This window comes from Chlorocebus sabaeus, chromosome 5 (genome assembly GCF_047675955.1).
Source record: "Chlorocebus sabaeus isolate Y175 chromosome 5, mChlSab1.0.hap1, whole genome shotgun sequence".
Classification (NCBI taxonomy): Eukaryota; Metazoa; Chordata; class Mammalia; order Primates; family Cercopithecidae; genus Chlorocebus; species Chlorocebus sabaeus.
In genome coordinates this window covers 2728769-2752631 of record NC_132908.1, presented here as the reverse complement: position 1 = coordinate 2752631, position 23863 = coordinate 2728769, and the positions used below count along the sequence as shown (strand labels likewise).

At 55.2% G+C, this 23863-nt stretch overlaps 2 protein-coding genes across 4 annotated transcripts; both read right to left on the bottom strand.

Annotated features, from left to right (window-relative positions):
• Positions 1-1910: 1910 nt before the first annotated feature.
• On the bottom strand, positions 1911-4271 carry LOC103226895 (serine protease 30-like). 2 transcript variants are annotated; one of them, XM_007982914.3, is made up of 6 exons: positions 3983-4271; positions 3876-3902; positions 3487-3652; positions 3135-3403; positions 2473-2633; positions 1911-2382 (listed from the first exon to the last, which is right to left on the bottom strand). In XM_007982914.3, exons 1-6 carry the CDS (start codon positions 4032-4034, stop codon positions 1960-1962), a joined length of 1098 nt encoding a protein of 365 aa, XP_007981105.1. In that variant the 5' UTR covers positions 4035-4271; the 3' UTR covers positions 1911-1959. The 2 variants fall into 2 exon arrangements, with proteins under 2 accessions (XP_007981105.1, XP_007981134.1); XM_007982943.3 differs by having other exon boundaries at positions 1911-2256.
• On the bottom strand, positions 4270-14733 carry LOC103226870 (brain-specific serine protease 4). Of its 2 annotated transcripts, XR_012092898.1 has the most exons (8): positions 14413-14607; positions 13598-13624; positions 12843-13014; positions 12336-12613; positions 10492-10649; positions 9516-9945; positions 8747-9187; positions 4270-8658 (listed from the first exon to the last, which is right to left on the bottom strand). XR_012092898.1 is itself a non-coding variant. In XM_007982861.3 (6 exons), the coding sequence occupies exons 1-6, from the start codon at positions 14492-14494 to the stop codon at positions 9709-9711; spliced, it is 954 nt and encodes a 317-aa protein (XP_007981052.1). In that variant the 5' UTR covers positions 14495-14733; the 3' UTR covers positions 9402-9708. The 2 variants fall into 2 exon arrangements, 1 of the variants encoding a protein (XP_007981052.1); XM_007982861.3 differs by lacking the exons at positions 4270-8658; positions 8747-9187 and having other exon boundaries at positions 9402-9945; positions 14413-14733.
• Positions 14734-23863: the final 9130 nt, after the last annotated feature.

Sequence of the window (23863 nt, the reverse complement as noted above, 5' to 3'; positions counted from 1 at the left end):
TGGGCAACATGGTGAAACCCCATCTCTACTAAAAATACAAAAATTAGCCGAGTGTGGTGGTGTGCACGTGTATGCCCAGGCAGGCTGAGGTGGGAGGATCGCTTAAGCCGAGGAGGTCGAGGCTGCAATGAGCTGAGACCGAGCCACTACACTCCAGCCTGGGCAGTAGAGCAAGACCCTGTCACAAAAGAAAAAAGGAGAGAGAAACTGAAGGGGCTGATATGTAAGGAGGGAGGCTTAGCGCTTCCGAGACATCCTTGGTGCTTCGGGCCTGTGTGAGGAGGGACTGCCGACTCTAACATTTAAGCAGAAATCCAGAAGTGAGGACTTTGTTTTAATCTGTCACTTTCCCTCCTCACTAGATTTCTGGAAGGAGTTATTTATGAGTGAAGAGCCGGAGAATCCATTAGCAAACTGACACATGAAAGTGATGAGCAAGAGAAAGTTGTGAGACAAAACAGAGAAGCTGAGAGGCCAGAAACTTCCACCCAGGAGGCTGAGCTCCTGGTGGATCCAATGAGTCCCTCCAGGACGCCATCCGTCCTGGGATGAAGGCAGAGGGGTTGGAAGGAGGCGAGGCCGTCGGGGGAGAACAGGATCTTATGAAGGCGGGCCCACAGCAAAAGGAGAGATGATTCTAGAGCATCCAGTCTTCTAGTGCAGTAAAACAACCTCATTTTTCTTTTTTTTTTTTTTTTTTTTTTTTTTTTTTGAGACGGAGTCTTGCTTTGTCGCCCAGGGTGGAGTGCAGTGGCCGGATCTCAGCTCACTGCAAGCTCTGCCTCCCGGGTTTACGCCATTCTCCTGCCTCAGCCTCCCGAGTAGCTGGGACTACAGGCGCCCGCCACCTCGCCTGGCTAGTTTTTTGTATTTTTTGGTAGAGACGGGGTTTCACCGAGTTAGCCAGGATGGTCTCGATCTCCTGACCTCGTGATCCGCCCGTCTCGGCCTCCCAAAGTGCTGGGATTACAGGCTTGAGCCACCGCGCCCGGCCCTTACAACCTCATTTTTCTAAGAGGTCACCCAGCTGAGGGTGCTCCCTGGGAGGGCTGAGGCGTTGGGGTGCCAGCTCCACTGCCCACTCACCTGCGACCTCAAAGCCCCTCTCCTCCATAGGGTGCTCCCGACAGCCACCTCCAGGGCAGTGGAGTGGCGAAGGGACAAAGGCTGGCCCGACCGTACCCTACCCAAGCAGAGGGTCCTTCCCCCAGACCTGGTGCCAAACTGGAGTGAAAGCCCAGCCACCTTGTCTCACAGTGACGGGAGAGTTTCTTAAACTGACACAGGCTGCGAACTTCCAAATGGACCCCTCCCTGCAAGTGTGGAACTGGCTCTGCCAGGCACTGCTTTGCCCATGCTTCTAAGACACAGGCAGAGGGCGCTGCCCACCACACTGGCAATGGCCTCAAAGCCCCTGTTCACGCCTGAAATAGCCCCCAGGGCCCCCACTGGCTGCAGTCAGCAGAGGGCAGGGTGGTGGGGGAGGGCATGGACACTCCGTGGGCTGGAGCTGGGAGAACAAGGCCTATTATTGGACAGTTGGTGGCCATGGCAACTACACAAGAATGCCTGAGACTGAAAATCCGTGGGCTTCAAGGAGCTCCAGCTCTTGCACTGGCTGAGTCACGGTGACTATATAACTCTTCCTCCCACTTTTGGGACACTTTTGAGAGGGACAGGAATCTTATCTAACAACACAGGATAGGTTAGGCATCGCCCAAGACCGTCCTGAGCAAGTCTGGACACCGTGACCCTAATGATGAAGATGTCCCGCAGACACTGCCCGGGGCAGGCACCATGCTCTCCCAACCTACCACAGCCAGATGTTTTTGTAAAGAATAAAAATGAATTACTAGAAAAGCAAAGACATAAAATACACATTTAAAAAACCTACAGTTTTTATTATTAGATTCCATCAATCCTACCAGAAGGGGGACCCTGGACTCCATGACTCAGGGTTCACAGGGACCCAAGCACGCGTATGGTCAACAGCTCAAGCAGCAGCACTGGGTGGGACCTGGAGGTGCCTGGATGGGACCCAGAGGTGCCTGAGAGGAACCCGGGGGCACCTGGGCGGGCCTCGGACATGCCTGAGCGAGGTTCAGCCAGGGTTCTCTGAATCCAGTCTGTGTAGCTTAGCACCTGGGTGTAGACACCAGGCCGGAAAGGCCGGGCACAGCCGAATCCCCAGCTCACAATGCCAGCCTGGACCCATGTATCATTGATGGGGCAGACCAGCGGCCCCCCGGAGTCACCCTGGGGGAGAGAGAGGGAGGGCCCCATGAGGTCTGCATTGAGGGAGACACCTGGGCCCCAAGTGCCTTCAAGAATCTGCTGCTGAGGCCAAGGAGCCAGGCAAGGACTCTGGTCCCTCTGGAGACCCTGAGGGGGGGAACATGGGGACAGAGCTCAGGACAGGGTAAGCCTAAAGAGCCCACACTTCTGCATGGGGTGACCAGGAGCTGCAGTCACCTGGCAGGAGTCTTTCTTGCCCTGGACAGAGCCAGCGCAGATCATGTCGTCCTGGATGAGGCGCTGGCCAGCCAGACTGGGCTCTCCTAGGTGGTACATCAGCTCACACGCGTTCGAGTCCAGGAGGGGCACAGCCACCTCCTGAAGGACACTCGCCAGGGCTGGATGTGATGTGGGGGCCAGCCTGAGCCCACCTCGAGCCTCGTCCCCATCAGGTGAGCCTCTTCCCTCTCACCTGGGATGGTGGCAGGCTGCACCTCCTACCTCTTCTCTGCCCACCCACCCTGCCCTTCCCAACTCCTAAATCAGGAGACAGTGGGGTCAGGGAGCAGTGCTCAAGCCCAGATCCTCTCCCATGACCCTGGCTAATCTCATGACCTCTTAGCCTTGGCTTATTCATCCCACCATGGGCACAATCCTGGACACTGGCTCAAGATCCCCAAAATCTAATATGGTGGTCACCTTGGCCAAGAGGAGTCCCACAGTCTGGACAGTATGGTTCCTGGCCCCAAGTGTTCCCAACTTCAGGGTGGGGTGGGAGGGGAGAGAAGATAAACATGCGGACCAAGGTCTGTGGAGACCACTCAGGCTGGCTCCGCGTGGTCCCTGGGCTGGTCCTCCCTGGCTAGGAGTGGGAGCTGGTGAATACATATTCCCCTTACCTCTCCCCTGGGTGGACCCCCAGCCTGTTACCCAGCACAGGGACCCAATGGCGAGGGGGGTCTGGGGTCCTGGGAGGCAGACGGGGCTGAACTGGGAGGCCTGCAAGGGGAATTCCAGCTCCATCAGGGCAATGTCCCCGCTGGTGGTGGCCCCACGATATGAGGAGTGGATCAGGAGCCTCTTCACAGTCACCAAGGTCGAGTGGGGCTCTGAAAGGGAGGGTGTCAGCCCTCCGACTTTAACACGGTAGAGCCTGGGATCCTCAGACCTGAGAGGGGAAAGGAAACATGGCCCGCTGCAGGCAGCCGCTGAGGGGAGGGGCGAGGAGCACCCCCACCCAGCGCCACTCACCTCAGGAAGCAGTGGGCGGCCGTGAGCACCCAGCGTGGGTGGATGAGGGAGCCCCCACATATGTGCCCCACTGAGGCCAACCACAGGCCAACCTGCCACGGCCAGCGTTCTTCCTGAGTGTCTTGGCCTCCCACAATCCTCCCGGCCTCCTTGGAGTGGCCGCATTCTGCAGAGGGACGGGCAGGTGGGAGACCTCAGCTTTCTCCTCTCTCAGAAAGCCCCTCCCTACCGGTCTCACTCTTTACCCTAACACCTTCTGACATCCCTCAGCCCTTGATGTTCAGGGATGAGGCTCCCGGGGCCAAGGGCCTCTGCATGTCCCCTGGGGCCAGTCCTCCCTGGCCAGGAGTAGGGGCTGGCTGAGTGCAGGGATGAGATGTCTACGGTACCTGAAGGCAGCACATCCCCATGGGCCCCTGGAAAGCAAGAGAGCAAAGGGGAGCACACAGGCTGGCAGGGGGTGGGAGGGAGGAGAAGACAGAGGCGCACCCCTCACCTGGCAGCAGCCACAGCAGCAGCAGCAGGATGGGGCCTGCCCGAAGCCCCATGGCTCCTCTTCCCTACAGACACTGCACTGGGGTCAGAGTCCTTGGACGGCACCAGAGGTTGGGGGGGCGGGGGTGGCAGGTCATTAACCAGTGGCAATCACGCTGGAGCCCTCTGTGCCTGGCAGAACCTGCCCTCCTCAGATGCCGCTTGGGTTCCTGTCCCACATGTTCCAGGGAGGTGGTTTAGAGGAGGGTGGGGATGCCAGGGCCCACTTCAGGCCAGTTCCTCCAAGGAGCCAGAGGTCAGAGGACCGGTCAGTCCACCCTACTGGGCTGAGATGTGGAAGCCCCACCCATCCTTCCGGCAGGCAGGAGACCCCCACTGCTTCACCTACTGGAAGCTCTGCTCAAGGCAGAGGTGGGGACCAACCCTCTTCACCCTGTCCCCCACCAGGAAGCGTAGTGTATCCACGCATGCCAGTCGGGCTGCCCCAGCCCACCTCCCGCCTCCCTTCCCACCAGAGGGACCTGTAGCTCCTGCAGCGCCCTCCCGGGGCACACCGTATCTAAGGGGCTGGTGCCCAGGGGAGCCCTGTTCGTTGCTATGGGAACAAACCACAGCCCAGCCCTCCAGACAGGAAGGGTCGAATCAGGAGATACGTTTTCCAGGTACTACTTCCTCCTGCTGCTGCCACTGCCCAAAACTTTTGGCCCCCATCCCAGGGCCAGGAGCAGAGGCGAAGCCAGTCCCGAGGCAGCTGAGGACCACGCCATGCGCTTGGTATTGTGCATGGCCTCCAGCCCGCACTGAAGTCGGCCTGACCCGAGAAGCCCAGGATCGCTGAGGAAGCTCCCCACTGTCGTCGCCTCTCAGCCCCACACCCACCCATCCACAGGCAGCCGGTATGCTCGTCGCGGACCTCATTTCGGCCTCGCTACGACTCTGCCAACAGGGGGCGCCACAGGAGGTTACGGGGTCGCAGGGACTCCTTTCTGTCCGTTTCCGGCGGTTTTCCATCAAACTTCCTGCGCTCTTACGGAAGTTGAGGGTGTTTCGCTAAACTTCCGGTGGGCTCCACGAGGGTTTCCAGTGGGCTCCAAGAGGGTTTCCGGTGGACTTCCCGTGCGATCAGGCGGGGTTCCGGTCAGTATGCGAGTCCTGTGAGCATCATCTCAGCCTGGCCTCAGGTCCTGGAGGGTCTGGAAAGTGAGTGGTCCCTCTCGGGAGCCAACCAGATGTTCCCACTGGCCAACGATGGGAGCATCACTGTGGGCAATAACTTGGACTGATTTAAATACATAAAATAAGGCCAGGTGCGGTGGCTCACGCCTGTGATCCCAGCACTGTGGGAGGCCGATGCGGGCAGATCACCTGAGGTCAGGAGTTCGAGACCAGCCTGGCCAACATGGTGAAACCCCATCTCTACTAAAAATACAGAGATTAGCTGGGCGTGGTGTTGGCACCTGTGATCCCAGCTACTCAGGAGGCTGAGGCAGGAGAATCGCTTTAACCCAGAGACAGAGGCTGCAGTGAGCCTACACTCCAGCCTGGGCAGCAGAACGAGACTCCTTCTCAAAAATAAAATAAAATAAAAAATAAAATATATATATATATATCCGTGAGTTCATAATATTATAAAAAATACCTCCTTTATCATTTTTGGAGTATGCTAAGGAAACAGTTCATTATTTTGAGGATAAATAGGTGCCAAAACATAAAAATTTTTAAAAATAGAATGAAAGGGGCAACAAAAATAAATAGATGATGAAAAGTTTCTCTTTATGGAGAAATTCCTACTACTGGACCAGGAATATCACCATGTTGCAATCTAATGGATTAATTGGTCTACGGAATAATCCTCAACAGCTGCTTCCATCACCAGGAGACAGTTAACTGGTGTGTACCTCCTGATAGACTTTTCTGGAAAAATCAGAGGCCTGCAAGGGGAAGTCCAGCTGCATCAGGGCAACATCCCTGCTGGTACTGGTACAAACAAACAAAACAAGAAGCCTGGAAGGAGGCAGGCTGTGTAGAGCTAGGGCAGCATCTTGACCTCACCATCACACCCATAGCTGTTGAATCGTGGTTCACTGTCATTAGCATGTCAGGTTGTAGCCTTATGGTCATAAATGACTGCTGAAATCTGGGCATTGCATGTGCATTCAGTACTAGAAGAAAGAGGAAGGAGAGAAAGGATGACGCCAGCTGAATATGTTCCTTTTATCAGGGAAAAACAATCTTCCTAAGAAGCCACCCATCTCACTGACCAACACTTAGTCCCACAGGCAGATGTGACCATGCAGGAGACAATGAACATTTAGCTCTTCCAGGTGGAAGAAGCAAACAGAAGAGTTGAAATAGGGGTTGGCTTAGCCAACCAAAGGAGCCTGCCACGGAGGGAAGTCATGTATTTAAGCATGTGCTTTTAAATGCTTGCTTCGGATGCAAAGTGGAGAAGTCAGGAGGTCCCAGACATAGGAGAAAGTTCCCTCAAGAGCTCATGATTTGAGGAAGGAGTAGCCAGACTTCACAGCCTGCAGCTAAGGCAGTTCCTGCTGTAATGACATTTGTCGCAGAGGTCAGATGGTCCCCATCGGTGCTCTTAGGGAGGTAGAGAGAGCTCTGCAAAAGGCTGTTCTATCGGAGAGGTGAAAAAGGAGCCAGAGACATCTGCCCAGGAGTCTAGGATGGGCGTATAGCTGGCCACGGGGGCCCAGTACAACTGGAACATGTGGGATTCCCTCTTGAGGAGACAGCCAGGCCTACGGGTCTCTGCAGCCCCTAGAGACAGGTGATGCTGGTGGGGCGGAGGTAGCGAGGTCCTCCCACCCAGCATGGTTCACATGTGGGACTTGTTCCTGGGCCAGGCTCCAACCGGGGAGAAGGGGGCTGTTTTGTGAGCCATAGACTCAGCATGTCCAGCAAAGTTTGGGGACATGGCCTGGCCCGACTCTGAGTAGGGTGCACACACTGTGAGCTGGCAGGACCCCCAAGGGAAGGGTCCCCAAGGAAAGGGAGCTGCACGTGCTGCCTGAGCCCGACAGCGGCTGGAGAGACTCTGTACCCACCTCCTGGAACCCCACCCTGGTTTGGAGAGGACATCGTTGGAAGTCCTGTTGCACTTCAGAGCCAGAGCTGACTTCCCACTCCACCCCCAGCCTGTCCCTCAGGGCCCTGGGATCCCATGGAGCCACTAAGGAAGGCATGAGAGGCTCCCTTAAACTCAAGGCTGCCTGGAGGCGACCTCCCAACTCAGATAAATCTCCACCCTCCCTGGTATGAATCCTGCCGCTTATGGGGCGGCTTCTCTGCCCCCACTCTAGGCGCTACATTCTGTCAGGGGCTTCTGTCAGGACCCTATTAGAGGGAGTAGATGCAGAGTAGATGCACGTGCACCAGGGCCTGTGGAGGGATGGGGTAAAGGGACATGCACCCATGAAACTGAGGGTCAGAGAGCGAGAGCTGACAAGGAGGAGAAACAGGACAGGAGCAGGGAGAGGAGAGGAGAGGAAAAAGAGGAAGACGAGGGGCAGGAGAGGGCTGGTCTGGGGGCACAGAGAAGGGGGGCAGAGCTGGCGGGGTCGAAGGAGACACTGAAGGGAGAGACTCCAGGACAGAAGCAGGGGAAGGAAGTGGAGAAATGAGGAAGGGGGCACTCAGAGACAGAAGGGGGCAGTCCAGGAGCAGGGGCAGAAGTTGAGTGAGGGAGAGAGGCCAGCAAATGAGGACTGGAGACGGGAGGGGCTAAAGCCCACAGAGGAGGTAAGGGAACCCAGAGCATAGGGTGACATCAAGAGGGGACCAGGTCACAAAGGGAGGGGCCGTGGGGGTTGGCTCTGCTACCTGGGACACCTGAGTCACCCCAGCACTCCCTGGGCCGGTCACTCTAACAAACAGCAGGGCAGTTCTGGTTGGTTGGTTGGTTGGTTGGTTGGTTGGTTGTTTTAATAAAAACAACCCCATAGCATTTACTGTGATCTGATAATCATATGAAGGTAATCAGGCTGGGCCAGTGACTCACATCTGTAAGCCTAGCACTTTGGGAGGCCAAGGCGGGTGGTTTGCTTGAGGCCAGGAGCTGGAGACCAGCCTGGGCAACATGGAGAAACCCCGTCTCTATAAAAAATTTAAAAATTAGCCTGGCATGGTGGCTCATGCCTGCAGTCCAGCTACTTGGGAGGCTGAGGTGGGAGGATCACTTGAGCCTGGGAGGTAGAGGCTGCAGTAAGCCAGGGTAACACCACTGCACTCCAGCCTGGGCAACAAAGCAAGCCCTGCCTCGAAAAAAATAAATAAATAAGGCAATCAAGACAGTATGAACAAATATTTTAGAACTGCACTTCCAACAAAGGACTCCAAACAAAACAGAACAAAAAACTAAAACTGTGTTGCCTTCTCCAAACTTGGCCATGTCCTTGATCATTTCTGGACGGAGACATTTCATGGTGGAGTCATAGTGTCTCATTCTTCAGCACAATTGGACCTGGTTGTTTTCCTGATTTCGCTTTGGGTGAATCTCTTCTGTATTGGCTACTAAGAGGATCACATACTCACCAAAGCCAGCAGCACAGCCCTCTAACCACATACCCACTTGTTACAGGAATGCTGGGGAAGGCCTGAACCCAGGCAGGCTGGGATGAGGACCCTGGGTCCAGGAGGCCAGAGCGGGTTGCAGATGAGTGGCTGTGGGGAAACAGAGTATTAATCTGCATCCCTAAGCAGGCAGGAAGCCAGACAGACCCCTCCTCTTGGCCTGGGACCAAACACCCACCTCCCATGGGGACAGGTGGGGTGACTCAACTCCTGATGCCCACAGAGCCAGAGGCCTGCCCTGCCACTGTCTGCTGCTTCTTCCAAAGTGGGGAGTTTAGAGTTTCGCAGTGAGTTGCTCGACGAATCGGCTCCTGGGGATGAGGACCCAGCAGCCTGCCCACGGAGACGGGGCTCTGATGGGGCTCACCTGGGCGCCTCCCTCCACCACCACCCTCAGCTCTGCCATCCTGAGGCCCCTGAGGCCTGTGGTGGGGAAAGCAGAAGGGGGGACTTGGCCGGGGGTGGAGAGGTAGCACCCCACTCCCACGGGGCTGGGTTTCTCCTCACCAGCCTGTTTTGGAATCCAACGCACAGTTTGATTCTCTTCCCCTTCCTGAAGCGGCAGAGCTGGGTCTCCCAGGCCTCTAGACTCTGGCCCCTCTCCATCAGCTGCCCTGCCCTGGTTGGGAGAGGGATAAAAGGGAGGGTGGCCCAGGCTGCAAAGGTCAGGGGTCAGGAGGCCGAACCCTAGGTGGAAGCAGGGGTCAGAGTGAGCCCCAGGTGGACAGGATGGCACAGTCTCTGGCCGGGCCAACATCCAACCCCCTACCTTAACCCCCTCTGGACCCTTGCTTTCCAGTGTCCCCAGGCATAGGAAAAACAGACATTGCAGAATAAATAATTTATTGAAATTGTTGGAATAAATAAGATATGTGGGCAGGGTTACAAATAGCTATAAAAATCATTAACTTTTATAAACACAAAAGCAATGGGGCCCGGGGCGGTACCGGAAGTCGTGGGGCGGGACCTGAGGCCGTCGGGCGGGGCGGGGAGGGGTCTCCTTTCCGCAGCAGCCGTCCGGGCCCCTAGAGGTAGTTGGACCTATTTACAGCGGGGGAATCCGCCCGAGGCCGTCGCAGATCCAGATCCAGATCTGGATTTGGCCGTCTTTCAGATCCGAGCCCCGCGACCCGCTGCGCCCTAGGAGCGCGCCGCCGCCCCAGAGCCCGGGCTCGGTGCCCTGAGGGCCCCACTCCCCTGAGCGCGCCCACGGAGCTGCACCCCTTGCACGATCTTCTCCACCCAGGAGCGGTGCGCAGAGAGGCTGATGTAGACCCCGGGCCTGTTGCGCTCGGCACAGCCCTCGCCCCAGCTGATGATGCCGGCCAGCAGCCAGGCGCCGTCCACCTGGCACATGAGGGGGCCCCCGGAGTCGCCCTGAAAAGAGGAGGCGAGGTTAGGAACCCCCGTGGCACAGGGGGTGGCAGAATCCAGGGCCTGTGCCCTGTCAGGGAGCAGATGAGCCCCGGAGCCCATTTCTCCTTCCTGGGGGAGACAGGACCTGAGCGCCAACCAAGAGAAGTGCCTGGCGACAGAGTAGGAGCTGCAGCCAGGCCTTAAGACGGCCAGGCCTTAAGACGTCCAGGCCCAGGTGCTGCTGCTGCACTATCTGACTGTCTTCCAGACAGTCCCAGAACTAGAGCTGGCTCTGGGTACTGAGGCGTGGGAAACCCCCTGAAGGGAATGCAAGCTCCCGGAGGGCGAGGTGGTGCAGCTGGATGCCCAGTTTAATGTCTGAACAAATAAGTGAGTGGCTGAGCCAGGCTGAGGCTGGTTCTATGGGGACTGCGGGCTGTCAGGCACAGCCAGTTCTGGGGAGGAGGCCAGGGAGAGGTGGTGATGCCCAGTGGGGACAGGACTGATGCTGGCTCCTTCTCGAGGCCCTCCTGGCCAGGGGTGGGGGGCTCGGGGCGGGGGGCTCACCAAACAAGCATCCCGCTCCCCCTCCAAGTAGCCAGCACACAGCATGTCCTCAGTGATGGCTTCGTGTCCTGCTCCCCGCCAGTACAGGCGGCTGCAGACTTCCGAGTCGATGATAGGAACTTTCAGCTTCTGCAGGGTCTGAGGGTGGGGCAAGGGCACTGAGAGGAAGGAGGACAGAATCAGGCTTGGGGGTCTTCCCTCCTCGTTGCCTCCTGAAAGGACTATCCCCCCTGACCACCATTCCTCTCAGCAGTGGTGCTCAAAGGCTAACAGATTAGTTCTACCAGGCTCTCCCAAGATGCCTTCAGAAAATCGAAATTCCAGGTCTCCACCTCTGGCCCTGCTGAATCAGAACATGAATGTGAAACCTAAGACCCTGCCTGCCTCTTTAATAAATTTTCTGATATCCACAGATGGTTAGAGCCTTTCCTGTCTCAGACACTGCATTACTTCATCCAGCACTGGGACTGCTCTAGAGGAAGTGTTCAATAAATGTCTTCTCAATGCTGAAAATTACCAGGACCTGAGGGATCCCCACACCTTGCCTGGAGCTGGTTTACAGACTGTGGTCTGCAGATTATGGACTGAAAGTCCACAATTCTAGCTCTTGAAGAAGCCCCTACAGAGATTATGGGGAGGCTGAAACCTCAGAGTCAGTGGGATCCCCATACACCTGAGCTAGTGTCATTTCTTTTAATTATTCTGGAATCTGGTTAAATTTTCATCTGTCTTACACTTTGTTCTTACTTAGTCTCTATCTCTCTCTCTCAAACTCTCTCTTCCAGGTCTTCATTGTATCCTCATTTCTGCCTGTATGTTTCTTTTTCTTGGCCCAGTCTCTATCATCCACCTGCCTGTCGATCTGTCATCTACCTTTCTCTTGCTGCTTCCCTGCTTCTTGCTTTATGTAATCTAGTTTGAGTTTCGAGATGATGTTTTCCAAACCTCCAGAGGTGGTTTGAAAATTGTATTTTACAATTAAGGAGGCTGCGTTTTCTCCTGAGAATTTTGCCCACAATTATGGCATGCTGCCACTAGGGGGTGCCTGTTCCCACTCTGGAATCAGACCTCTTTTTATATTCACCCTGTATTCAGCTTAGTCCCACACACACCTCCTTTCAGCCATTCCTATATCGATGAATTGAATAGCTTCACGGGTCTGGCTGTTGCCTCAAAACATAGCTAAAGATACTTTTGAAGTAGAAATGAGGCCGGTCACAGTGGCTCACACCTGTAATCCCAGCACTTCAGGAGACTGAGGCTGGTGGACTGCTTGAGCCCAAGAGTTCAAGACCAGACTGTCTAACATGGAAAAACCCTGTCGCTACAAAAAATACAAAAATTAGCCAGGTGTGGTGGCGCACACCTGTAGTCCCAGCTACCTGGGAGACTGAGGTGGGAGGGTCACTTGAGCCTGGGAGGCAAAGGCTGCAGTGAGTTATGATCACACCACTGCACTCCAGTCTGGGTGACAGAGTAAGACCCTATCTCAAAAAAAAAAAAAAAAAAAAGGAAGAAGAAGAATAGAAGGAGACGGAGAGGGAGAGGAAGAGGAAGAAGGAGGAGGAGGGGGAGGAGGGGGAGGAGGAGAAAGACGAGGAGGGGGAGGAGGAGGAAGACAAGAAAGAGGAGGAAGAAGAAGAAGGAGAAAGAAAAGAAAAGAGAAATGGCCTGAAATTGCCCACCGAGGTTTCTTCCGGATTGCAACCCATCTTTTCTTCCATCTGTGTCATGCTGTGCCTCTGGCCTCCACCTTTTGTTGCTCATGGTGTCTGTGTCCCTAAGTATTTGCCATCCTCTGTCCCCATCCACCCCCAGCCACCTTGGAGAGAAAGAAGCCGCACCTCCATCTTGGATGCTCCCCCAGCCTGAGATCCAGCAGTGGGTATTTGGAGGGAGGTGGATAGAGGCATCAGGCAGGCAGATGGGCAGGACCCGCTCCGAGAACTGTATGGAGTGCTCGAGACGCACCAGGGCAATGTCCGCATGGGCACCCTCCTTCCAGGAATACATAGGGTGGGGCTGCACCCAGGCAACACCCACCTTCTGGGACCGAGAGCCAGGATTCCCCAGCTGCCAGGCTCCCAGCAGCACAGAGAACAGGGATGGCTTGTTCAGGTTGCTGGAAGGAAAGGGAAGAGGAGGATCAGCCAGGAGAGTCTGGGAGGAGGTACCTGGGGGAACAGCAGGGGTGTGAAGGTGCCTGAAGGCAGGAGAGGCTTCTAGGTAGAATCAGGGGGCACCAAGATTGAACAGAGGCCCAGAAGCAGAGCCCGTGAAGGGAGCCCAGGACCTGGGGCACAAAGCCCAGGGCCTTGGAGAATCAAGTGTCCCAGGATGGCTATACATACTCCTTGAAACAGTGGGCAGCAGTGATCACCCAGCGGCTGGTGAGCAGGGAGCCGGCGCAGTGGTGGGTCCCATTCTTCTGGATGCTCACGACCCAGGGCCACTCGTTGTCAGTGCTGTCCTCGCCGCCCACAACCCGGTTCAGCTGCTGGGGCTTCCCACAGGCTGGGGGAACTGGAGGGGATGGTCAAGTTTTGTTATCTCCAGCTTCCTACAACCCACCCTCAGAATCCCAATCCCTAGGCCTGCACCCCAAGCTCTGCCCACCGCCCAAGCTCCATTCATGCCCCCAAGCTCCACCCACATCCCAAGTTCTACCTGCACTCCAAGCTCCACCCACACCCCAAGCTCTACCCACACCCTAAGCTCCACCTGTACCCCAACCCAACCCACACCCCAAGCTCCGCCCACCTCCCAGTCCCTTCCCTCCCTCCATCCTCACTCTCTGCTGGTCCACCCCTGGCCCTGGCCCTCCCACTTCTTCCCTGTCAGCTGCACCTGGTCTCTCCCACCGCCTTTCCTTACCCTGCTTTCCACTCTGTTCACCTTCCTGGCTCGCTCTCTCCTCTGGCTCTGGCACCTCTCAAGCCTTTCTCCTTGCGTTGGTGTCTCCTTCCTGCCTCCCCTCCCCTTGGGCTCTCTCCCCCTCTCACTCCAGCCCCTTTCTGACCCGTGCCCAGGGGAGGGACACACAAATACTGCCTGCACTTGGGCCTCCTCCCCTCTCCCTCCCGTCAGAGCTGCCAGCTCCACTCACCAGGTATCCTGGCCGCACTGAGGGTGGCTGAGGACAAGAGAAAGAAACAGTTAGGCCAGTGAGGGGCCCCAGGACCCAGTGGTGAGGGGCCCTCAATGCCCAGTGAGGAAGGGCCCCCAACACCCAGTAAGAAGGGATCCCAGTGCCCAGTAAGGAGGGTCCCCAGCACCCAGTGAGGAGGGTCCCCCCAGGGCCCAGTGAGGAGGGTCCCCAGCGCTGAGTGAGGAAGGGTCCCCCTGAGTACCTGGTGGTGAGGAACCCCTAGCCCTCCAGTGGCCAGGGAACCCCTCAAGTCTCTCATCCCCAGGGCCCCTCCTGGCGGGGCATTTCCTGGGGCCTGGCCAGACCCTGGCTGCACAGTTGTGAGCCTGCCCTCCCTCAGCTTCCCGTCCAGCCTGCCTGCCGAGGACCAGGACCGGCTCCTCCGAGGGAGGCACAGGCCTGAGCCCCTCGGGCCTGGACGCTGCTGCCACTGGTGCCCTCCCCTGACCTCCTGCCGCAGGAACAAAACAAAACGGTGCTGCCCCAGAGGCAAGCCGCGGAGGACGAGGAGATGGGAGAACACGGAGGCGGGAGGGAGGAGGCGATGGCGACGCCGACAGTAACTGGAGACAGAGGCGCGCCGCGTACTTGCTGCGTTTTCTGTTTAATCCTCACAGCCGTAGAAGAAACCGAGGCAGAGAGCAGTTAAGGAGCCAGAGATAAACAGAGAGCAGAAGCAGAAAGGAGATGAGAGAGGCAAGGCGGGGAGGGAGAGAGGGAGGGAGGGAGGGAGGAGGTGGGAGGGAGGAGGGAGGAGCAGCCTCCGGACGTACCTGTCCACGCCAGCAGCAGCAGGGAGGTGAAGGTGCCAAGACAGCCCCCACCCAGGGATGCAGGGCCTCCAGAAACCACCATGGCTGGTGGGGCAGGGGAGCGGGCAGCAGGCTCGAGAGACCCAGGGCGATTAGGGTCAGGGTGTGTAGGTTCCCTGCAGGTCGCCCCAGGTTTTATCCCGGGAGGCGGAATGCCGTCAGACCAGTCCCGAGGTGGCTCCCGCGGCCACTCCGGCTGTGGGTCATGGGCAGGGGGCGGGGCTGCGGGGAGGAAGCCCGCCGCTACAGGGCCCTGGGGGGGCTCTAGTTGAGACCCCAGGCTCCAGCTGTGGGTCTAGGATGTGGCCTCCGGAAGGGCAGGGGAAGGGGCTCGGCCCAGTGGTCCCTGATATTGACTGTCCAGGGGCGGAGAAAGGTCCCAGGGCACTGAAAGGAAGGGGTTCCAGGCTGGGGAGGGCCTGGGTTTGGCGTGGTTGAAGTCTGGGGTACTGAGTGTTGGGGGGTGCTAGGGCCTTAGGGATCTAGGGGGTGTTCGAGGCTCAGTAACATCTCCCACCTGCAGGAGCCCGGGCCGCTGTGACTCAGTCCAGAGACCTGGCGCAACCCGGGGCTCGGGAATCCCGTTAACCCACTTCCCGAAAGCTGTGAATCAGGTGAGTGGCGACCTTGGTGGCCTCCTGGTGGCCGCCCTCCTGTCGTTTCTGCAGGCGGGCCTCGGCCCTGCCATTCAGACACCTGAGGACTCACCTCACCTGGAGTCCTGGGAAGGGGAGGAGCCCATGGGCACCAGGGCGCGGCCAAGCAGCGGGGTTGAGAGAGGAGGAGCCCCGGGAAGGGCTGGGACTTCCAGGATTCAAAGAGCTGCTGGACTGGGTTGTTCGGGGCCGGGTCCTGGGGTGGGAGTGGATTCTCGGTTCTTCCTCCCAGCGGCTGCGGCAATGGCAAGCCGGGGCTGAATCCTGTGAGACCTTCCCTGACTCATGCCCTGCAGCGCCCCACACTTGGGACACTCTGACACTCCCACCCAAGCAGGGCAGGCTTCCTCCTCTACAAAGAGGCAGGAGCCTGCGCCCCTTCACCAGTTCAATCAACAAGCCTCCAGCAGGGCGCTTGCTACCGCTGGGGGGGAATTAAAAACTACCATAGCATCTGGGCGCAGGGGCTCATTCCTGTAATCCCAGCACTTTGGGAGGCCAAGGCGGACAGATCATGAGGTGACGAGTTCAAGACCAGCCTGGCCAACATAGTGAAACCCAGTCTCTACTAAAAATAGAAAAAAAATCAGCCAGGCATGGTGGCAGGCGCCTTTAGTCCCAGCTACTTCGGAGGCTGAGGCAGGAGAATTGCTTCAACCTGGGAGGCAGAGATTGCAGTGAGCTGCAATCACGCCACTGCACTCCAGCCTGGGCGACAGAGCAAGACTGTTTAAAAAAAAAAAAAAAAAATAGCAGTGAATATGTATATAATAAATATATTTATATAAATATAGTATTTATAGAATAGAGCAAACATTTAGGAGTGCCATGCATTGCCTCACCTAATCCTCAAATGTCCTTATTATTCCCACTCTGCAGGTGAGGAAACTGAGGCAGCTTAGGGCGGTTAAGTGACTTGCCTGAGACTGCTGGGTGAGTGATGGAGCCGGACCTGCACACCGACTCTGGGGGTGGCTGCTGGGACAGCCCCCAGGGGGGCTTCGGAAGCCTGGAGGAGGTGCCTCACCCTGTATGGGGTGAGCCCCACCTTGTTCCCTGCCGAGTCAGGGTGGCGTGGGTCAGGGGCCTGGCAGACCACCACGGCTGCTTCAGGGGCTCCGCGGCTCTGAGCAGGATGGGTTTTGCCCTGAGGGTGGACTCTGTGCTGCCCACCTCCTCGATCTGTTAAGGGTTAGGGTGGCGGCAGGACAATTGGCGCTTTCTCATGGCAGAGAGGCCACGCCCCCCCCACCCAGAGACAAGTCAAAAAGCAGGGCCCTTGGGAGCCCCAAGAGGATGCATTATTATCTGTCCCAGGACTCAGAGGGGGTTTGGGGGAACTGCAGGAAAAGGTAACGCAGAGTGGCCAAGGAGGGGCAGTGTCTCTGAGCAGCAGCAGCCCTGGAGCAGAAATGTCTGCTGCCCCCCACCAACCTGACTCACTGTCCCCTGCTCTGCTCTGCACCCAGGGTGGCCAGGGCCCTTCTGCTCCCCACCCCATTGCCTTCTGGAATAAGGTGGGTGGCCTCCCCAGCTCACTCAGCAAACATTTATTGAGTACCTGCTGTACGCCAGGCCCTGCTGGGCACCAGGACACACGTGATGAATAAGAAGCAGGTCCTGTGCTCAGGAAGCACATGACCTCCTGGGGGTGGGAGGCAGGTGACGGATGACAGTGAGGTGTCCAGGAGGTGGGCACAGAACCATGGAACCAGGCAGTGGCTTGGACCCTAGAGGTCCACTGTGAAGCTAGGTGCTGGGGAAACAGTGTGCGCAAGGGGGCTCCCTGTGGCCCCAGGATCGTGTTCAGTGCCTGCTGCCCCCTGGGGCTCAGTGAGTGTTTGTTGAATGTATAAATGAGTGTAGAATCGGCAAGTCTGCAAGTGGCTGGGGACCGACCACTGCAGCCTCCCTCTCTGCCTCCTGCCCAGGTTTTCTCTTCTCCATTCCAGCTTTTCTGCCTTTCTTTTTTTTTTTTTTTTTTTTTTTTTTTTTGAGACGGAGTCTCGCTCTGTCCTCCCGGCTGGAGTGCAGTGGCCGGATCTCGGCTCACTGCAAGCTCCGCCCCCCGGGTTCACACCATTCTCCTGCCTCAGCCTCCTGAGTAGCTGGGACTACAGGCGCCCGCCACCGCGCCCGGCTAATTTTTTGTATTTTTTTTTAGTAGAGACGGGGTTTCACTGTGTTAGCCAGGATGGTCTCGATCTCCTGACCTTGTGATCTGCCCGTCTCGGCCTCCCAAAGTGCTGGGATTACAGGCGTGAGCCACCGCGCCTGGCTTTTCTGCCTTTCTGAAGAGCTGGCTCACAGCCCTGGAGACCCAGGGGTAGCCATGGGCTCTGTCCAAGATGCCACTGTCCCTGAGACAGCGTGGCCAGGAAGAGGGCCTCGAGGAGAAGGGCCCGGTAGGAGCTGGGGGAAGCCCTGAGGAGCTGAGTGAAGACTTCCTGGCACAAGTCCTGGGGAAGGGCCCCAGACAGCAGTTCCCCAATTCCCAGGGTATAGAGGGTGGAGTCTCTGAAAGGCCACGGGGTGGAAACCCTGGCATGATTCAACGTTCACTCAGCAAAATATTTATTGAGTGCCTGCCAATGCTAGACCCACGTGCTGGCCGGCATCCCTGCCTGTACAAGCGCCGGATGAGCTGCACGCCCCTGCCACCCACCCTCCGCTCCCTGCCAGCCTGGCCTCAGGGTCTCTGATCCATGTGCACTGGGGCGGTGACGACTGACAGGGCCACTGGGGCATTTCCGTGCTAACAGCAGCTTCCACTGGCAAAATAAGTGACTCGCCAATGGTGGCATCTCAGATGTGGGCCTAGGAGTCCCGGGAGCTACTTTGAACAGGGCTATCCATTCATTGTCGCACCAAAGGCTATGGAGCCCACCACGTGCTGGAGTTGTCAAGGACAATAAGACACTCTCCTTGTCTTCATTAACTCAATCAACAAGCATATGCTGATCACCGCCTGTCTTAAGTGCTGAAGACACAGCAATGAGCAAACCAAAAGCTATGGACATCAGATGAAACAGAGAATTTTAAACAATAGGTAAATCATTTAGTTCTATGGAAAACAGGATAGAGATTTCTCAAAGAACTAAAACTAGAACTACCATTCGCCCAGCAATCCCACAACTGGACATCCACCCAAAGGAAAATAAGTCATTAAATCAAAGAGACACCTGCACTCGTGTGTTCATCACAGCAACACTGTTCACAACAGCAAAGCCATGAAATCAACCTAAGTGTCCGTCAACAGATGATGGATAAAGAAAATGTGGTGAATATATACACAGTGGAATACTACAAAGCCATAAAAAAGAACACAAAACCATGTCTTTTGCAGCAACGTGGATGGAACTGGAGGCCATTATCTGAAACGGAACAAGTCAAACAAAGAAAGACAAATATTGCATTTATTTATTTATTTATTTATTTATTTATTGAGATGGAGTCTTGCTGCCTGGAGTGTAATGGTGCAATCTCGGCTCACTGCAACCTCTACCTCCCGAGTTCAAGTGATTCTCCTGCCTCAGCCTCCCAAGTAGCTGGGATGTGCCACCACACCCAGCTAATTTCTGTATTTGTAGTCGAGGCAGGGTTTCAGCATGTTTGTCAGGATGGTCTCAATCTCTTGACCTCATGATCCACCAGACTTGGCCTCTCAAAGGACTAGGATTACAGGCATGAGCCACTGCATCCAGCCTTCTTTTTTTTTTTTTTTTTTTTGAGACAGAGTCTTGTTCTGTTGCCCAGGCTGGAGTGCAGTGGCACAATCTGGGCTCACTGCAACTTCTGCCTCCCAGGTTCAAATGATTCTCCTGCCTCAGCCTCCTGAGTAGCTGCGATTACAGGTGCACACCACCACGACCAGCTATTTTTTATATTTTTAGTAGAGATGGGGTTTCACCATATTGGTCAGGCTGGTCTCGAACTCCTGACCTCAGGTGATCTACCGGCCTCAGCGTCTTAAGCATGTTCTCATTTATTTTTTTTTTATTTTTTTTTTTGAGACGGAGTCTCGCTCTGTCGACCAGGCTGGAGTGCAGTGGCGCAATCTCGGCTCACTGCAAGCTCCGCCTCCCGGGTTCACGCCATTCTCCTACCTCAGCCTCCCCAGTAGCTGGGACTACAGGCGCCCGCCACTGCGCCCGGCTAATTTTTTCTATTTTTAGTAGAGACGGGGTTTCACCATGATCTCGATCTCCTGACCTTGTGATCCGCCCGCCTCGGCCTCCCAAAGTGCTGGGATTACAGGCGTGAGCCACCGCGCCCGGCCGCATGTTCTCATTTATAAGTGGGAGCAAAGCGGCCGGGCTCAGTGGCTCAAGCCTGTAATCCCAGCACTTTGGGAGGCCGAGGTGGGCAGATCACGTGGTCAGAAGGAGATCGAGACCATCTTGGCTAACATGGTGAAACCCTGTTTCTACTAAAAATACAAAAAAATTAGCCGGGCGTGGTGGCAGGCGCCTGTAGTCCCAGCTACTTGGGAGGCTGAGGCAAGAGAATGGCGTGAACCTGGGAGGTGGAGCTTGCAGTGAGCCGAGATCGCAGCACTGCACTGCAGCCTGGGCGACAGAGTGATACTGTCACCAAAAAATAAATAAATAAAATAAAATAAAATAAGTGGAAGCAAAGCAATATGCATCCATGGCCACAGAGTGGAATAACAGACATTGGAGACTGGGAGGGTGGGATGGGACAAGGGAGGAGAAATTGGCTATTGGATTCAGTGTTCATGATTTGGGTGATAGACACTAAAAGCCCAGACTTCACCACCACACAATATATCCAGGTAACAAAAATGTGCTTGTACCCTCTAATTTTTTTTTTTTTTTTTTCCTGAGACAGAGTCTCACTCTATCACCCACGCTGGGGTACAGCAGCATGATCTCAGTTCATTGCAACCTCGACCTCCTGGGCTCAAGCAATTCTTGGGCTTTCGCCTCCCAAGTAGTTGAGACTACAGTCGTGTGCCATCACACCTGCCTAATTTTTGTATTTTTAGTGGAGACAGGGTTTCGCCATGTTGGCCAGGCTGGTCTGGAACTCTTGACTTCAGGTGATCCACCTGCCTCAGCCTCCCAAAGTGCTGGTGTGAGCCACTGTGCCCGGTCTAGTATCCTCCAAATCAATAAAGATAAAATTTTTAAAATCATTTAGGTCTGGCAGTGGCTCACCCCTATAATCCCAACACTTTGGGAGGCCAAGGCAGGAGGATCACCTGAGCCCAGGAGTTTAAGACCAGCCTGGACGACATAGTGAGATCCCTTCTCTATAAAATTTTTTTCATTGTAATTATTTAGTCCAATAGTTGATGAAGTCAATGGGGGAAACCAAAGCAGGCAAGAGGCGTGGGGGGTGGCTGGGGGTTGGGGTGGGTGAGGATGAAGGGTCACAGTCTTTTTTTTTTTTTTGAGATGGAGTCTGGCTCTGTCACCCAGGCTGGAGTGCAGTGGCCGGATCTCAGCTCACTGCAAGCTCCGCCTCCCGGGTTTACGCCATTCTCCTGCCTCAGCCTCCCGAGTAGCTGGGACTACAGGCGCCCGCCACCACGCCTGGCTAGTTTTTTGTACTTTTTAGTAGAGATGGGGTTTCAACGTGTTAGCCAGGATGGTCTCGATCTCCTGACCTCGTGATGCGCCCGTCTCGGCCTCCCAAAGTGCTGGGATTACAGTCTTGAGCCACCGCGCCCGGCCGAAAATCCATTTATTAATAAAACCACACAGCTCTTCAACAGGTAGCATCAAAGAAAGCTCCAAGAGTCTTTGAAGTCTTCACTTCTCTGTGACCACCAATACTAAACTACTGTGAGCAACAATCCTAAAACTATTATAACATGATCCTTACCCAACCCTGATTAAGTCCGACATCAAAGGACCTGCCTTAAACCAAACCCCAAAACCTCAATATCTCAACTTTGCCCTCCCACCTCCACTCTACAACGACTCTTTCAAGACGTGCTTCCCCTTAGCATGATAAGCAACAGCCCACTTTTGTCTTATCAGTTGCTTGCTTTAATGCTATTTCCAGGAGCCAGCATTTGATAAGGGGACCAGGACCAACATGGTCGGTTGTGTCCAATCAGGTAGGATGAAGCACTGGAGTAAATTTCCCTGAAGAGGTGGGCAATATCTGCCAACAAGAAAGGGGAATGCAGGGAGTTGAGATCGCCCCACGGCACTCCAACCTTGGCGACAGAGTGAGACTCTCAAAAAATAATAATAATAAATAAACATTTAAAAAACAGGGGATGGGGGGGCGGGGGGGGGGGCCAGAGAGGCAGGCGTCAGTGTTTGCTAAAGAAACCAAGGCCCAGCAGAGAGTTAAATGTTTTGTCCAAGGTCAGGCAAAGAGTTGGCAGGAGGTCTAGAGAATACAGGCTTCTTCATCTAAACTCCAGCTTTTCTGCCCAAGCAGGGCATGCCCTGGGGCCAACCCCTCCAGGAAGCCTGCGTAGTCTCCTTCCCTGCATTTCCCCAGGGGCTGCTGCCTCAAGGTGACTCAGAAGGAAGCTGTTGTCTCTAGTTCCTCCTCACCAATCCAGCTGATCTTAGGATCAGGAAAAATATAAGCTAATTGTCCGGTGGTTAATTAACTCCAGCCAACTAATGATCTCAACTTGCCGCGGATACCCAGCCAGCAGAAATGCAGTTAACTGCCCGAGGGATGCCCGGAAGACCGGCCGAGCCAACTTCCGGCCGCAGAGGCTGCCGGGCAGGGGTTATGGCGGTCGCCAGAGTGAGCCTGCGCGGTGTCCGGGGCCACTTGGAGCACTGCGGATGGACAGCGTTGGTAGTCAACACCAGGGACCTAAGTCCGGGCGGGGCGCGGCCCCTCGGAGCCCCAGACCCCTGCCGCCGCGCCTGTGCCGGGCCACGCCCAAAATATCGGGAAAAGCGTGTCAGTCCTCCTTGTGGGAGGAGAAGAGGCCTAGCGGCCGAGCCCGGGCGCCTCGGGTCCCCAACTGCTCATTAACCTGTGTCTGTCGCCCCCCGGTGGCCGCGTGAGAGACTGGAGCCCGGCTTTCTTCTCCCGTTGGCCTCTTTCCTCTTCCTGGCTTTGCGTGTCCCGACCACTAAAAGACCTAAACATGACGAAGTAAAATGAGCACCGTCAAAAACCGCATCTGAAGACAGTGCTGGATTCGCTAGAGCGCATGGTTAAATTTTCAGACATTTTGCAAGCTGGATGTTAAATATATTTTTTGACGTCTTTGTTAAAAAATGAATTTTATAAGCCTACAATTAAATACATTAAAAAAAAAAAAAAAAAAAAGGTAGATGCCGGCGCGGTGGTTCACGCCTGCAATCCTAGCACTTTGGGAAGCCGAGGCTGGTGGATCAGCTGAGGTCAGGAGTTCAAGACCAACCTGGGCAACATGGTGAAACCCCATCTCCACTAAAAATACAAAAATTAGCTGGGCGTGGTGGTGTGTGCCTGTCCCAACTACTCTGGAGACTGAGGCAGGAGAATGGTGTGAACCCAGGAGGCAGAGCTTGCAGTGAGCTGAGATCGTGCCACTGCACTCCAGCCTGGGCAACAGAGTGAGACTTCTTCTCAAAAAAAAAAAAAAAAAATTGTTATAGAGTTGTTAAATCTCCCACTATGATTATGGGGGTTACTTTGTCAATTTTTATTTGTAAATGTGCCCATTTTTTCTTTATATCTTTGAGGTTATGATGTTAGGTGCATACCAACTCATGATTCTTAGGTCTTCTTGGGGAGTTGTTTTTTAATCATTGCATAGTTTCCCTCATTCTTTTTTTTTTTTTTTTTTAATGGAGTCTCACTCTGTCACCCAGGCTGGAGTGCAATGGCACAATCTCAGCTCACTGCAACCTCCGCCTCCCACGTTCAAGCAATTCTCCTGCCTCAGCCTCCTGAGTAATTGGGATTCCAGGTGCCCACCACCATGCCTGGCTAATTTTTGCATTTTTAGTAGAGACAGAGTTTCACCATGTTGCTCAGGCTGGTCTCGAACTCCTGACCCCAGCCGATCCACTGCCTCAGCCTCCAAAAGTGCTGGGATTACAGGCATGAGTCACGACGCCTGGTGGTTTTTTTTGTTTTTTGTTTTGTTTTGTTTCTTTAAGTTATAGTATGTTCAGTTTTTTGTTTTTTTTTTTTTTTTTTTTTGAGACGGAGTCTCGCTCTGTTGCCCAGGCTGGAGTGCAGTGGCATGATCTCGGCTCATTGCAGGCTCCGCCTCCCAGTTCACGCCATTCTCCTGCCTCAGCCTCCTTTGTAGCTGGGACTATAGGCGCCCTCCACCATGCTCAGCTAATTTTTTGTGTTTTTTTTTTTTTTTTTTTTTTTGAGACGGAGTCTCGCTCTGTCGCCCAGGCTGGAGTGCAGTGGCCGGATCTCAGCTCACTGCAAGCTCCGCCTCCCGGGTTTACGCCATTCTCCTGCCTCAGCCTCCCCAGTAGCTGGGACCACAGGCACCCGCCACCTCGCCTGGCTAGTTTTTTGTATTTTTTTTAGTGGAGACGGGGTTTCACCATGTTCGCCAGGATGATCTCGATCTCCTGACCTTGTGATCCGCCCGTCTCGGCCTCCCAAAGTGCTGGGATTACAGGCTTGAGCCACCGCGCCCGGCCAATTTTTTATATTTTTTAGTAGAGACGCGGTTTCACCATATTAACCAGGATGTTCTTGATCTCCTGACCTCATGATCCACCCGCCTCGGCCTCTCGAAGTGCTGGGATTACAGGCGTGAGCCACCGTGCGTAGCCTGTGTTCAGTATTAACAT